At 42.1% G+C, this 15,451-nt stretch overlaps 1 protein-coding gene across 1 annotated transcript; it reads left to right on the top strand.

The window, feature by feature from the left end:
- Positions 1-12,492: 12,492 nt before the first annotated feature.
- LOC129824554 (G-protein coupled receptor 35-like) lies at positions 12,493-13,586 on the top strand. The gene has a single exon (XM_055884247.1). The coding sequence runs from the start codon at positions 12,573-12,575 to the stop codon at positions 13,467-13,469; it is 897 nt and encodes a 298-aa protein (XP_055740222.1). The 5' UTR covers positions 12,493-12,572; the 3' UTR covers positions 13,470-13,586.
- The last annotated feature ends 1,865 nt before the right edge of the window (positions 13,587-15,451 follow it).

Raw genomic sequence — 15,451 nt, 5'->3', positions numbered from 1 at the left:
CGGCAGGCACCACGTCACTCTGCAGGGGTGGGCATTTGCAGTCCTCGAGGGCCTGATTGGTGTCACAGTTTTGCCCCAGCCCCAGCTAACACACCTGACTCCAATAATCACCTAATCACGATCTTCAGTTTAGAATGCAATTTCATTAACCAGTTGTGTTTGCTAGGGATGGAGAAAAAATGTGACACCAATCAGGCCCTCGTGTACTTGAGTTGCCCACCCCTGTGGGGCTTCCTGCAGTACCTACTATGCCTAACTCAGTGTATTGTACTGTTTATTTTTGTCATGAAAATTTGTCAGTAATTACTGCATAGCACAAGTGACGCGTGATTATGGAAACTCAAATCAGACTGAATTTTTATTTTATTTTTTATAGTTCTAATTATTATTATTATTCAACCATCAAAAGATTCAGGACTGAAGCCCCAGAAGCCCAGGCCTAATGATGTCACTACCACACAGCCATGGATGATGGAGGTGGAGACTATGGCATTTGTTCAACTATACAACAATGTAAATACAGGAAAAGTAGGGATGGAAATTCCTTTTAGAGTAGAATGCAAATTAGGAATGCTTTTAGTTAGGGCTTTAAATGTGGATTTTTCTAGATAAAGAAAAAAATGTTATTTTTTTAGAAAAATATTGTCACGTGTAGCATGGTAAATGTAACTAAATAACATACTCTTTTGCATCATTGTGAATGAGGGAGTAAAAAATGTGTAGAAGATGAAGAATCGTGAGTTTGGAGCAGGTCTGCATTGCGTCAGAGTCAGCAAACTGAGAAAACGGAAGGAGAGGGGTAAAGAAGGGGAAAGGGAGGGTGAGAGGCACAAAAAGGGTAGATAAGGGTGTGTCTCTCTCAACTGACCTAGATACAGAGGTGGAAAGCCCCCCATACTGCAATACTGATGTGTAAAGGGCACTTTCAAACACAGGAAGGCTAACAGGCAGACATACATGTGTGGAGCGGCAGGAAGGGAGAGCGGTAGTGTAACGGCAGATTTCCTCCTCTTCGTCTGAAGAGGAGGTGTAGCAGGGATCGGACCAAGACGCAGCGTGGTAAGTGTCCATGTTTTAATAGTACAAACTAAACAAGACACAAATACAAAATAACAAAGTAACCTAACCCGAAAACAGTCCCGTGTGGCACAAACACTGACACAGGAAACAAACACCCACAAACCAACAGTGAAAACAGGATACCTAAACATGGTTCCCAATCAGAGACAATGAAAAACACCTGCCTCTGATTGAGAACCATATCAGGCCAAATGACAAACATAAACATAGAAACACAGAACATAGACTGCCCACCCCAACTCACGCCCTGACCATACTAACTAAAGACAAAACAAAGGAAAATAAAGGAAATAAGGTCAGAAACGTGACAGGTAGTCGGCAGAAAAACAGATACACAAGACACGTGACAGATAAAAAGACATTCATATATTCATAGACAGGTATAGAGAAAATCGAAGATAGAAAGGCATGGCAATCAAACAGATCATTTTTTTTAGGCCGTAATTTTAAATAAGAATTTGTTATTAACTGACTTGCATAAATAAAATAAAAATAAATAAAGATAAGACTACAGCTGTACATTCACCACTGATACAGAATATCAACACTGATATTGAATATTTTGGGTTATTGTTGCAAGCATGCAGACTACACTACTGACATTTGTTCTGCTTTGCATTTCACAATCACCTCTTATAAAATAAACAAAGTCTGCATGCCATTGATATGTTTGTTGTTATGCTGTTGGTAAAAGAGAAAGTCTTTGGTTTAGCAATTAGGTAATAGCAAACTGCCATCTGCTACTGTTTGACCATACAGTGTGCTGATGCCTATTGCGATTGTTTTTATGTCATTAGACTCTTAATCCCGCAGCAACATTCCCTGTGATAATCCTAATCTCCACTGTACTGTACTAGCCAAGTCAAACCATAATCCCATAATTTCAATCCTCTACTCTACTCCACTCCTCTCATCCCTTTCTCCCTAAATCCACTCATCCCTCACTTCCTAAATGCGTCACTCTCTGCCTCCCTAAATCTGTTCTTCTCTCCTTCTCTCATTCACTGTTCCCACCCCTCTCTCCCTACAAAGCAAATTGGCCAGTGTAGATTTTTCAGTGTAACATTTCTAGTGTAGATTCAGGAATTAAATTCACTCTGTAAGAGTGAAATTAACACTTGGTGGTGTAAAAGATCCCCCAGTTTTGGTGTTGATAACCAGAGTATTGTTTTACACTGTGGAGAGTAAAACAGTCCATTCAAAACCACACCCATCATTATCATATTTCCCAGCATGCTCTACTGCTGGTTGATTTTTGGGGGGATTGTTTTTTACATCTGTGTTTTTGCATGTACATTAATTGATACATTTTATGCCACACAAAGATAGATAAAATATATTGTTCTAAACTAATCCAATCAGTTAGATTTATTGCACCTGTCACTGAAATGGTTGTTCCGGTTTAAATGGTTTAGGTAGTATTTTTTTCTTCAAATTTCTTAACCCTGGCATTCATTCTAAAAGCAGGTTGCGGGTGAATAAAAATTCCAACTGTTGGATATTCTAACTCTGGCTGGATTCCAATAGGAATTACAAATAACTTTGCAAACCAGCAAAATGTGACTTGCAGGCCAGATGTGGCCTGTATACCAGCAGTTTCTTAACACCACTGTGTTAGGGTCAAACTATGCCAACAAGTAAAGCCTTGTGATATACAGTGGCTTGCTAAAGTATTCACCCCCCGTGGCATTTTTCCTATTTTGTTGCCTTCCAACCTGGAATTAAAATAGATTTTTTTGGGGGGGGTTGTATCATTTGAGTTTACACAACCTGCCTATCACTTGGAAGATGCAAAATATTTTTTATTGTGAAACAAACAAGAAATAAGACAAAAACATGTTTCCCTCAAGAATTTCCCTGTATTTAGCACCATCCATCATTCCTTCAATTCTGACCAGTTTCCCAGTCCCTGCCGATGAAAACATCCCCACAACATGATGCTGCCTCCACCATGCTTCTCTGTGGGGATGGTGTTCTCGGGGTGATAAGAGGTGTTGGGTTTGCGCCAGACATAGCGTTTTCCTTGATGGCCAAAAATCGAAATTTTAGTCTCACCTGACTTCCATATGTTTGGGGAGTCTCCCACATTTGGTGTGAACACCAAACGTGTTTGCTTATTTCTATCTTTTTAATATGGCTTTTTTCTGGACACTCTTTTGTAAAGCCCAGCTCTGTGGAGTGTACGGCTTAAAGTGGTCCTATGGACAGATACTCCAATCTCCCCTGTGGAGCTTTGCAGCTCCTTCAGGGTTATCTTTGGTCTCTTTGTTTCCTCTGATTAATGCCTTCCTTGCCTGGTCTGTGAGTTTTGGTAGGCGGCCCTCTCTTGGCAGGTTTGTTGTGGTGCCATATTCTTTCAATTTTTTAATAATGGATTTAATGGTGCTCCGTGGAATTTTTTCTAACCCAACCCTGATCTGCACTTCTTCACAACTTTGTCCCTGACCTGTTTGGAGAGCTCCTTGGTTTTCATGGTGCCACTTGCTTGGTGGTGCCCCTTGCTTAGTGGTGTTGCAGACTCTGGGGTCTTTCAGAACAGGTGTATATATACTGAGATCGTGTGACAGATCATGTGACACTTAGATTGCACACAGGTGGACTTTATTTAACAAATTATGTGACTTCTGAAGGTAATTGGTTGCACCCGATCTTATTTAGGGGCTTCATAGCAAAGCAGGTGAATACATATGCAACCACCACTTTTCAAATTTTACCCCCCCATTTTTTCCCCCCAAGTTCTTTTTAAAAATTTCACTTCACCAATTTGGACTATTTTGCGTATGTCCATTACATGAAATCCAAATTAAAATCTATTTAAATTACAGGTTGCATTAATTTAAATTGATTTTAATTTTAATTTCATGTAATGGACATACGCAAAATAGTCCAAATAGGAACAACGCCAAGGGGGATGAATACTTTTGTAAGGCACTGTATGTAACGTATTGATAAAATCATCAAATCAAATATTTATATAAGCCCTTTTTACATCAGCAGATGTCACAAAGTGCTTCTACAAAAACCAAGCATAACAGCAAGCAATGCAGATGTACAAGCACAGTGGCTAGGAAAAACTATCTAGAAAGGCAGGAACCTAGGAAGAAACCTAGAGAGGACGCAGGCTATGAGGGGTGACCAATCCTCTTCTGGCTGTGCCGGGTGGAGATGATAAGAGTACGTGGCCATTAAGGCCAGATTGTTCTTCAAGATGTTCAAACGTTCCCTCTATTGGCCCTGTCTGACGATAACCCCGGACAGGGCCAACCAGGCAGGATATAACCCCAAACACTTTGCCTAAGCACAGCCCACAAACCAGTAGAGGGATATCAAAATTCCACCAACTTACTAACCTGAGACAAGGCTGAGTATAGTCCAAGAAGATCTCCTCCATCGCACAAGCCTAAGGGGGCGCAAGACCGGACAGGAAGATCAGGTCAGTGACAACATTTAATGATAACATTCGCCTAGGAGCTAACCTGGTGAAAGCCACAGGACTTTAAAAGGACATAATTCAACAACCATGTCTCTGTCACTAACAAATACAGTCCTATGTTTTAACTCTACAATTTACTAAAAAGAAAATGATCCCGGGGAAATATGCAAATTATGCTTTACACAATACACTGTTAAAACAACACCCCCAAAATAATTATCTGTTTCAAGTTTCAAGTTTTATTAGTCATATGTACAGGATACACATTGTATACACTGTCCAACGAAAATCAAGACCTTTAAACAGGTCAACATTCACAAAGCCGAGGGGCCAGACAGATTACCAGGATGTGTACTCAAAGCATGCGCGGACCAACTGGCAAGTGTCTTCACTGACATCTTCAACCTCTCCCTGACCGAGTATGTAATACCTACATGTTTCAAGCAGACCACCATAGTCCCTGAGCCCAAGAAAGTGAAGGTAACCTACCTAAATGAGTACCGCCCCGTAGCACTCACGTCGGTAGCCATGAAGTGCTTTGAAAGCCTGGTCATGGCTCACATCAACACCATCATCCCGGAAACCCAAGACCCACTCCAATTCGCATACCGCCCCAACAGTTCCACAGATGACGCTACCTAATGGCACTCCACACTGCCCTTTCCCACCTGGACAAATGGAACACCTATGTGAGAATGCTGTTCATTGACAACAGCTCAGCATTCAACACCATAGTGCCCATGAAGCTAATCACTAAGCTAAAGACCCTTGGACTAAACATCTCCCTCTGCAACTGGATCCTTTACTTCTTAACGGGCCGCCACCAGGTGGTAAGAGTAGGCAACAACACATCTGCCACGCTGATCCTCAACACTGGGGCCCCTCAGGGGTGTGCTTAGTCCCCTCTTGTACTCCCTGTTCACCCACGACTGTGTGGCCAACCACAACTCCAACACCATCATTACGTTTGCTGACGACACAACAGTGGTAGGCCTGATCACCGACAACGATGAGGAGGTCAGAGACCAGGCAGTGTGGTGCCAGGACAACAGCTGATGGTGGACTATAGGAAAAAGAGGGCCGAACACTCCCTCATTAACACTCCCTCATTAACATCGACGGGGCTGAAGTGGAGCTGGTCGAGAGTTTCAAGTTCCTTGGTGTCCACATCACCAACAAACTATCATGTCCCCAACACAACAAGAAGGTTGTGAAGAGGGCACAACAACTCCTATTCCCCCTCAGGAGACTGAAAAGGTTTGGCATGGGTCCCCAGATCCTCAAAAAGTTCTACAGCTGCACCATTGAGAGCATCCTGACCGGTTGCATCACCGTCTGGTATGGCAACTGCTCCACATCTGATTGTAAGGCGCTTCAAATCAAATCAAATGTATTTATAAAGCCCTTCTTACATCAGCTGATATCTCAAAGTCCTGTACAGAAACCCAGCCTAAAACCCCAAACAGCAAGCAATGCAGGTGTAGAAGCACGGTGACTAGGAAAAACTAAGAAACCTAGAGAGGAACCAGGCTATGAGGGGTGGCGTGTGGAGATTATAACAGAACATGGCCAAGATGTTCAAATGTTCATAGATGACCAGCAGGGTTAAATAATAATAATCACAGTGGTTGTCGAGGGTGCAACAGGTCAGCACCTCAGGAGTAAACGTCAGTTGGCTTTCATAGTCGATCATTCAAAGTATCTCTACCGCTCCTGCTGTCTCTAGAGAGTTGAAAACAGCAGGTCTGGGACAGGTAGCACGTCCGGTGAAGAGGTCATGTTTCCATAGCCGCAGGCAGAACAGTTGAAACTGGAGCAGCAGCACGGCCAGGTGGACTGGGGACAGCAAGGAGTCATCAGGCCAGGTAGTCCTGAGGCATGGTCCTATGACTCAGGTCCTCCTCCGAGAGAGAGAAAGAAAGAAAGCGAGAAAGAGAGAAAGAGAGAATGAGAGAGAGAATTAGAGGGAGCATACTTAAATTCACACAGGGCACCGGATAAGACAGGAGAAATACTCTAGATTTAACAGACTGACCCTAGCCCCCCGACACAAACTACTGCAGCATAAATACTGAAGGCTGAGACAGGAGGGGTCGGGAGACACTGTGGCCTCATCCGACGATACCCCCGGACAGGGCCAAACAAGCTACAGAGGGTAGTGCGTTCGCCACAGTACTTAATTGGGGCCAAGCTTCCTGACATCCAGGACCTATATACTAGGCGGTGTCAGAGGAAGGCCGAAAAAATGGTCAAAGACTCCAGTCACCCAAGTCATAGACTGTTCTCTCTGCTACCGCACGACAAGCGATACTGGAGCGCCAAGGCTATGTCCAAAAGACTCCTTAACAGCCTCTACCCCCAAGCCATAAGGCTGTTGAACATCAAATGGCCACCTGGACTATTTACATGGATCCCATTTTGTTTTTACACTGCTGCCACTCGCTGTTTATTATCTAATCACAGTCACTTTACGAATGACCTTGACTAACCTGTACCCCCGCACATTGACTCGATACCGGTGTCCCCTGTATATAGCCTTGTTATTGTTGTGCAATTTTCTTGTGTTACTTTTTGATGTGATTAGATTTTTTTTTTACTTTAGTTTATTTAGTAAATATTTCCTTAGTTCTATTTCTTGAACTTGGTTAATTAAGGTCTTAGTAAGTAAGCATTTTATTGTAAGGTCTACACCTGTTGTATTTGCCGCATGTGACAAATAACATTTGATTTGATTTGACCATTTGATTTGATTTGAAAGCCAAGTTGAAGCCAGCATTAGATGTTGTGATCCTCAATATAACTGCATGTGGTTTTACCGCAACAGAGTAGCACAACACCGTCCAATTGTTTTTACACTGCTGCTGCTCGCTGTTTATTATCTATGCATAGTCACTCCTTCCATGGTAACTCTCCTCCTGACCTGATGTGGCCCACTGGGTAAAAACTGGTTGAATCCACGTTGTTTCCACGTCATTTCAACAAGTAAATTCAATGTGATGACGTTAAATCAATGTGGGAAACTGATTGACATTTGGACATTTTTGGTTGATTTCTCGTTGAATTCAGGTTAGTTGACAACTCAACCAAATGTATTCAGGTTCGTTGACAACTCAACCAAATGTAAATCAAAACTAGACGTCGAATTGACGTCTTTGTCCAGTGGGAGAGGAGTGTGTGTGCCGTGGGGTTCAAGGTTATCCAGTCAGCCACACTCCCTAAAGCCTTACAGTGTTAGGTTTAGTAAAAGCTACCAGTTGACAGTATGAAACACTGACAGCACCTAAACCTCAATTTCCTCTCATCAAAGTCTATTCCACGCACCCACATACTGTACATGCAAACACACAGAGCGCACACGTACGCACGGCACCGACACGTACACAGTGAACAGAATGGTAGAAAGCCTAATGAAGTTGGCTTTGAGTCACAGTCAGTGGTTTGGCCTGAGGTAATGCTTCCAGGAACAAAGATGTGAGGGTCACCTAAATGTAGGGTTAAGGCCCACCTATCTACAGCATATAGAGGCCCATGTCCATGTGTCATTAATGTTCATTCAAATGGCCTCTAAATGCTTTATAATAGGGTTTACACAGGGAAACGGCAATTACCTACCTACATGTCCACAAACAACCCGTGGGGCTGACTGTGTTTATATGTACACATGTGGAGAGGAGACATGCAGACATACAAGATAGAGAAATTGAGAGAGAGAGAGATTTGTTCTGAAACGTGTTAAATAATACTTCAAAGTAAGCGGAGGGTCGTGTATTTACTGAAAAGTACTTCCCAGGCATTTTGTACAACACAGTACAGACTGGACTGTACTGTGCTGACATACCTGGAGGGTACGCTATTGCCAAATGTAACCAGCTCTGATTCTCTAGTGTTGTTGGCGTTGTGTTCGCCTGGTTCGAGTTGCATCTTCATTAAAATTAGTTTAGGGGCTGTATTCAATTGTAGGACTGCTGATCTAGGATCAGGTCTCCCCTGTCCATGTAATGTTACTCATCACGATGTAAAAGGCAAAACTGATACTAGATCAGCACTCATGCTCCGAGACGCTTTTAACATAGAGCGAGAAATGTGGAAAATGATAAGAGCATCTGCTAAAGGACCAAAATGCAAAGAAATTCGAATGAATGCGATCCCAGATCAACAGGCTGGTTAGCCTGGTTAGTCCTGCTCCCCTCATCTGTTTGGCTTGGTTGTAAAATACCATGCTACCCTGATGAAGCTATAAGAGCTGAAATTATGGTGAAATGAAATGATAAAATAAATCTCACTGAAAAGAATGGAGAATGGAGTGATGGAGTAGTGAGTCAGCCATGGCGAGGGGTGGTTTGGATTCATAATGTCAGTCTGTTGTTGATGGGTGCTGTTTGACTGAACAAGCGTCAGAGGAGAAGGGGAAGAGGGAGGGGAAGAGAGAGAGGGGGAAAGAAAGATAAGTGTAACGGTCACCGTTGCATGAAGAAGTGGACCAAAGCGCAGCGTGGTAAGTGTTCATGATTTAATAATAAAACTGAACACTGAATAACATAAAAACAACAAAGATAACGAAATGGTGTCTGGTGCAGACACAAAAAAAAACAGAAAACAACTACCCACAAAACACAGGTGGGAAAAGGCTACCTAAGTATGGTTATCAATCAGAGTCAACGATAGACAGCTGCCTCTGATTGAGAACCACACCCGGCCAAACACACAGAAATAGAGAACACAGAACACAAAACATAGAATGCCCACCCCAACTCACGCCCTGACCAAACCAAAATAGAGACATAAAAAGGATCTCTAAGGTCAGGGCGTGACAATAAGGAAAATAAGAAGGAGAAGGAAAAGGAAAAATAGGAGGAAGAGAAGAGAGACTTGTTTCCAATCAGAAGTGTCAGAAAATGTCACAATGACACAATTTGAAAGTGTGACCTATTTTCTTCAAGGCTGCTTGTCACAGGTCATTTCTTGGTCCAATTTTCACTCCAATTGTCAAAACAGCAATTTACCTCTCTTTTCATTCTCTTAATTTCCAGAATGAAACACTGACCCATTTACAACATTGCTTTTGGGGATGATTGGAGCTGGAAAGACAGTCTTTCAGAAAAAGACAATCAATTTCTTCTTGTCCAATCAGTCCCCTGGTGCTCCACTCATGACCTCCGACCTTTACTTCCGTCTCCCCGCTGACCCGTTTTTCCCCTTCAACACTCCTGACGGAAATTGTCCCTTGATGAGATATTGTGTAAGACAAAAAGGAATGGAAGAAAAATGCCTCAATGTGAAGAGAGGTGAGAGGGTCAAGATGAAAATACAGTTTTGCATTATTTTATGCCTTTCAAAATCACACAGATCTTGGCTACAGTGTCTAATGACCTACACAGTTACATGTAAAGCACCCAAAAAACTGTCACAGTGGAGTGATTATTTCAACATTTCAGTTTCAGAAGAGGGAGGTGAGTAAGGCAAAACTCTCTCGTCTGAACATATTCTGGTGAAACAACACCCTTACTTACTTACTGACTTTTTTTGTCCCCATGACATTTTGTTGCAGTGTCATGTACACAACCCTCAGTGCATTTGTTTCTACCTTCTTCATTCTGTTTGAGCACAAAGAGCAGCCAGTGGTTTTCTGTACGTGACACAGGTCAGTACTGTACACCCTGGCCAAACTATACTTCACTCTCCCACAGCCCTGTTGACATAGCAACACTGCTTCCTCCCTAAACAGGAGAGGCGGTCCGTCACAAAGCAAAACATGCAAATTGTGGTTTGGATCACCCCACATAGAGGAAGTATATGTCAGTCACATTAAAAGACTATCAAGGTTTAGATAGAAGCTAGGAAGATAGACAATCCTTTACAGAAGACCCAAACGAGCATTTAAGCAATATATGTACAATTGTAACATAGAACTGAGTTTCAGATCCTAAATCAGGCATTCTAAAGTTCTGACAAAAGAAAAGTTCAAGTGAAAGGTGAGTAATATTTGGTCTTAAAAATATTAAATGATGTAGGCTACACATATGGCTTGTTATGGAGGATTTCTGACACAGTGCCTTCAGAAAGTAATCATACCCCTTAAGTTTTTCCAAATTTCGTTGTGTTACAGCTTGAATTGAAAAATTATTACGTTTAGATGTTCTGGGTCATTGGCCTACACATAATGCCCCATAATGTCAAAGTGGATTTTTTTTGTGCTTATTAATAAAACAAATATTAATTCAACCCCTTTGTTATGACAATCCTAAATATGTTCAGGAGTAAAAATGTGCTTAAGAAGTCACATAATAAGTGACATGCTTTTTAAATGACTACCTCATCTCTGCGCCCCACACACAATTATCTGTAAGGTCCCTCAGTCGAGCAGTACATTTCAGACACAGATTCAACCACAAAGACCAGGGAGGTTTTCCAATTTCTCGCAATGAAGGGCACCTATTGGTAGATTAGAAAAAACAGACATTGAATATCTCTTTGAGCACGGTGAAGTTATTAATTACACTTTGGATACACCCAGTCACTACAGATATATAAGCATGTAGACAATGAATGTTCCTGTGTGGCAAAGTTACAATCTATTTGAAAATCTATGGCAAGACCTGAAAATGGTTGTCGAGCAATGATCAACAACCAACTTGACAGAGGTTGAAGACCTTTGAAAAGAATAATGGGCAAATGCTGCACAATCCAGGTGTGGAAAGCTCTTAGAGACTTATCCAGAAAGACTCACAGCTGTAATTGCTGCCAATGGTGCTTCTACAAAGTACTGACTCAGTGGTGTGAACACTTATGTAAATCTGATATTTCTGTATTTAATTTTCAATAAATTTGCTAAAATTGGGGTATTGTGTGTAGATGGGTGAGATTTTTGTTTGAGTATTTCAACCATTTTGAATTCAGACTGTAACACAACAAAATGTGTAATAAGTCAAAGGGTATGAATATTGTAAATGTCACTTTTTCACTTTAACAACAACAGTATATTGTGATAATCCCATCTACTGACAATATTTGCAATGTATCAAAGATGTATTTCACCGTGCAATACTGTGCCTTGGTGAACAATTTTCAAAGATAACCTATTGGTGGTTTGGCAGAGATGTTAGTCAGTTAGTGGGAAACGCACACCATTATGAATCATTTACATAAATACAGAACTCTCATTTCCTTATAACTGTAAACGCCTGACTTGCAGTTTTACCCTGACAAGTGGCAAAAATAAATACAAAGCAACTTAAATATTATTATATAGAATAAGTTGCTTTGTATTTATTTTTGCCTTTTCTTTGGAAGGAGTAATATAGCATCAGTCCCTGAGAGTGAAAGTGGAAGAAGAGGGGGGAAATAACAGGTATGATTATGTTTATATGACTGTCTGGCTAAATAAGTTATGTTTATGCACTGTGGAACCGCATTCTTCCCATAGATCTGGTGCACACAAATACTCATATTAGACCAAGAGTCTACTACTATGAGTGCAGCTCAATAGTCTGAAGTGAATTCTCTCCTTGCCTTTACTTAATTCTTGACTCCCGAGTGGCGCAGCAGTCTAAGGCACGGCATCTCCGTTCAAGAGGCATCACTACAGTTCAAATCCAGGTTGAATTACATCTGGCCGGGAGTCCCATAGGGCGGCGCACAATTGGCCCAGCGTCGTCCGGGTTTGGCTGGGGTACGCCGTCATTGAAAACAAGAATTTGTTCTTAACTGACTTGCCTAGTTAAATTGAAATATATATAAAATAATCTGCACTCACCTGAAAAGAGACCAGAGGTGAAAGAAACGGGATTAAGGTGTAGGTTTGTCCTCAATTTGCTTCACATTAAGAGCAGATTAAAAGGCAACTGCACTTCCTGTTTTGGCTTAGTTTCTCATCAATGCTCATTATGAAATGCTAGCGGCCATGAATGAAGGCAAACGAGAGTTGTCTTGGGGGTGTGGCTTGTCTTGCTTCTCACAAGTGTAGCAGGTCGTGAACTCTGCAAAAACAAACGTTCTACACTCAGAGAAAAAGAACAGTAAATGACTATCATGTGTTTTTATAATCTCTCTTTAGGTAACTATGTGTGACACGAACACCATCCATATACACATCCTCCAAGGTGTGAGCTACCTTTCTGTGTTTCTGGTGGGCCTGCTACTCAACATGGCGTCTCTACGTGTCTTCTTCGTCAAACGGGCCACGTGGACGGACACACACATCTACATGCTGAACCTCGCCGCCGCCGACTGTGCCCTAATCCTCTTCCTCCCTTTCCGCATCTATGATGCCTTCCAGAGTCTGCCCATAACGCCCTTCTGCACGATTCTCGTCTCGACGCATTACATCAACATGTACGCCAGTATCTTCACTGTCACCGCCATCAGCGTCCACCGCTACCTGGTGGTCAAGTTCCCACTCCAGACCAGAGCGTGGCGATCAAAGAAGGTGGCTGTGGCGGTGTGTGGGGCCATATGGGTCACGGTAGTAACGATATGTGGTGTGTTCAGTGATGCCAACCATCCCCAAAAACTATTTACTTGCTATCAGAGATGTAAAGAAATCCCATTGCCTGTTGGGTTCCTTGCGGTTCTAGAAGTGCTGGGGTACCTTCTCCCGCTCTTGATTATAGTGTTCTGTTCCACACAGACCATAATGGTTCTGCTGAAGGAGACGGATCAGGAAGAAACCACTGTGGAGAAGAGGAACATCATTGGCATTATAACAGCCAACCTGATCGTCTTTGTGGTTTGCTACACCCCCATCCATATTGGGTTTCTGCTGAAGTACCTGGCCAAAACAAACCACTGGGAAACGTTAGACTGGGATGGTTGTTGGCAGGTTTGTGAATGGATCGCTACCACAAACTGCTTCTTGGATTCCATTAGTTATTACTTTCTGTTGAAGAAGTTTTATTCTAAAGCCAGTAGATCAGCAGAAGTTGACAGAGGCTCAGAGATTGCATTAACCAACAATTAAACTATAAACACACACACCTACCCCGATAATGAGTCATACCCCTCCCTCCCTCCATGTATTACACTGCCAGAATAACGTCATCATGTTTTTTGACAACATCTCTTTTATTAAAATCATATTTTAAATAAAGTGTGTATATGTGTGTGTGAGTACATGCGTGTATGGGTGTGTTTGTCTGTGTGTGTGTGTGTGTGTGTGTGTGTGTGTGAGTGCATGCGTGTATGGGTGTGTTTGTGTGTGTGTGAGAGAGAGGGACCAGAAGTCCCCAACACAGGTGTGGTGGTTTAGGGTTAAGGTTAGAATTAGTGTTAGGGTTAGAATTAGGTTTAGGGTTAGGAGCTACAGTAGGGTTAGTTTTAGGGTTAGAAGCTACAGTAGGGTTAGTTTTAGGGTTAGGAGCTAGGCGTCACGGGCGTCTGAAGAAGAGGACCACGGTGCAGCGTTGTAAGCGTACATACTTTTATTTTAATGGTGTCACCAACAAAACAATAAACATACAGAAACGACCGTGAAGCTTAACTCGGCTATAATGCCGCTAACAAAGATAACTTCCCACGAAGACAGGTGGGAAAAAGGGGTACCTAAGTATGGTTCTCAATCAGAGACAACGATAGACAGCTGCCTCTGATTGAGAACCACACCCGGCCAAACACAAAGAAAAGGAAAACATAGAAATAAAGAAACTAGAATTCCCACCCTAGTCACACCCTGGCCTAACCAAAATAGAGAATAAAAGCCTCTCTATGGCCAGGGCATGACACGAGGGTTAAGGTTAGGTTTTCGGGTTAAGGTTAGAGTTAAGGTTAGGGTACGGGTTAGGTTTAGGAGTTATGGAAAATAGGATTTTAAATTGTACTGAATTGTCTGTCACCACAAGGTTAGTAATACAAGACTGTGTGTGTGTCTGTCCGTCTGTCCGTCTGTCCGTCTGTCTGTCTGTCCATGTGTGATTGTAAATGTGAATGATATACAGTTGAAATCGGAAGTTTACATACACTTTAGCCAAATACATTTAAACTCAGTTTTTCAAAACTCCTGACATTTAATCCTTGTAAAATTTCCTGTCTTAGGTCAGTTAGGGTCAGCACTTCATTTTAAGAATGTGAGATGTCAGAATAATAGTAGAGAGAATGATTTATTTCAGCTTTTATATCTTTCATCACATTCCCAGTGGGTCAGAAGTTTACATACACTCAATTAGTAATTGGTAGCATTGGCTTTAAATTGTTTAACTTGGGTCAAACATTTTGGGTAGCCTTCCACAAGCTTCCCACAATAAGTTGAGTGAATTTTGGCCCATTCCTCCTAAAAGAGCTGGTGTAATTGAGTCAGGTTTGTAGGCCTCCTTGCTCGCACACACTTTTTCAGTTCTGCCCACACTTTTCCTATGGGATTGAGGTCAGGGCTTTGTGATGGCCACTCCAATACCTTGACTTTGAAAGTATGCGTGGGGTCATTGTACATTTGGGAGACCCATTTGCGACCAAGCTTTAACTTCCTGACTGATGTCTTGAGATGTTGCTTCAATATATCCACATCATTTTCCTACCTCATTATACCATATATTTTGTGAAGTGCACCAGTCCCTCCTGCAGCAAAGCACCCCCACCACATGATGCTGCCACCCCCGTGCTTCACGGTTGGGATGGTGTTCTTCGGCTTGCAAGCATCCCCCTTTTTCCACCAAACATAACAATGGTCATTATGGCCAAACAGTTCTATTTTTGTTTCATCAGACCAGAGGACATTTCTCCATGTGCAGTTGCAAACCGAAATCTGGCTTTTTTTATGGCGGTTTTGAAGCTGTGGCTTCTTCCTTGCCTTTCAGGTTATGTCGATATAGGAATCATTTTACTGTGGATATAGATATTTTTGTACCTGTTTCCTCCAGCATCTTCACAAGGTCCTTTGCTGTTGTTCTGTGATTGATTTGCACTTTTCGCACCAAAGTACGTTCATCTCTAGGAAACAGAACACGTCTC

This window comes from Salvelinus fontinalis, chromosome 26 (assembly GCF_029448725.1).
Source record: "Salvelinus fontinalis isolate EN_2023a chromosome 26, ASM2944872v1, whole genome shotgun sequence".
In the NCBI taxonomy this organism is placed as follows: Eukaryota; Metazoa; Chordata; class Actinopteri; order Salmoniformes; family Salmonidae; genus Salvelinus; species Salvelinus fontinalis.
This window is presented reverse-complemented; position numbering and strand designations above follow the sequence as displayed.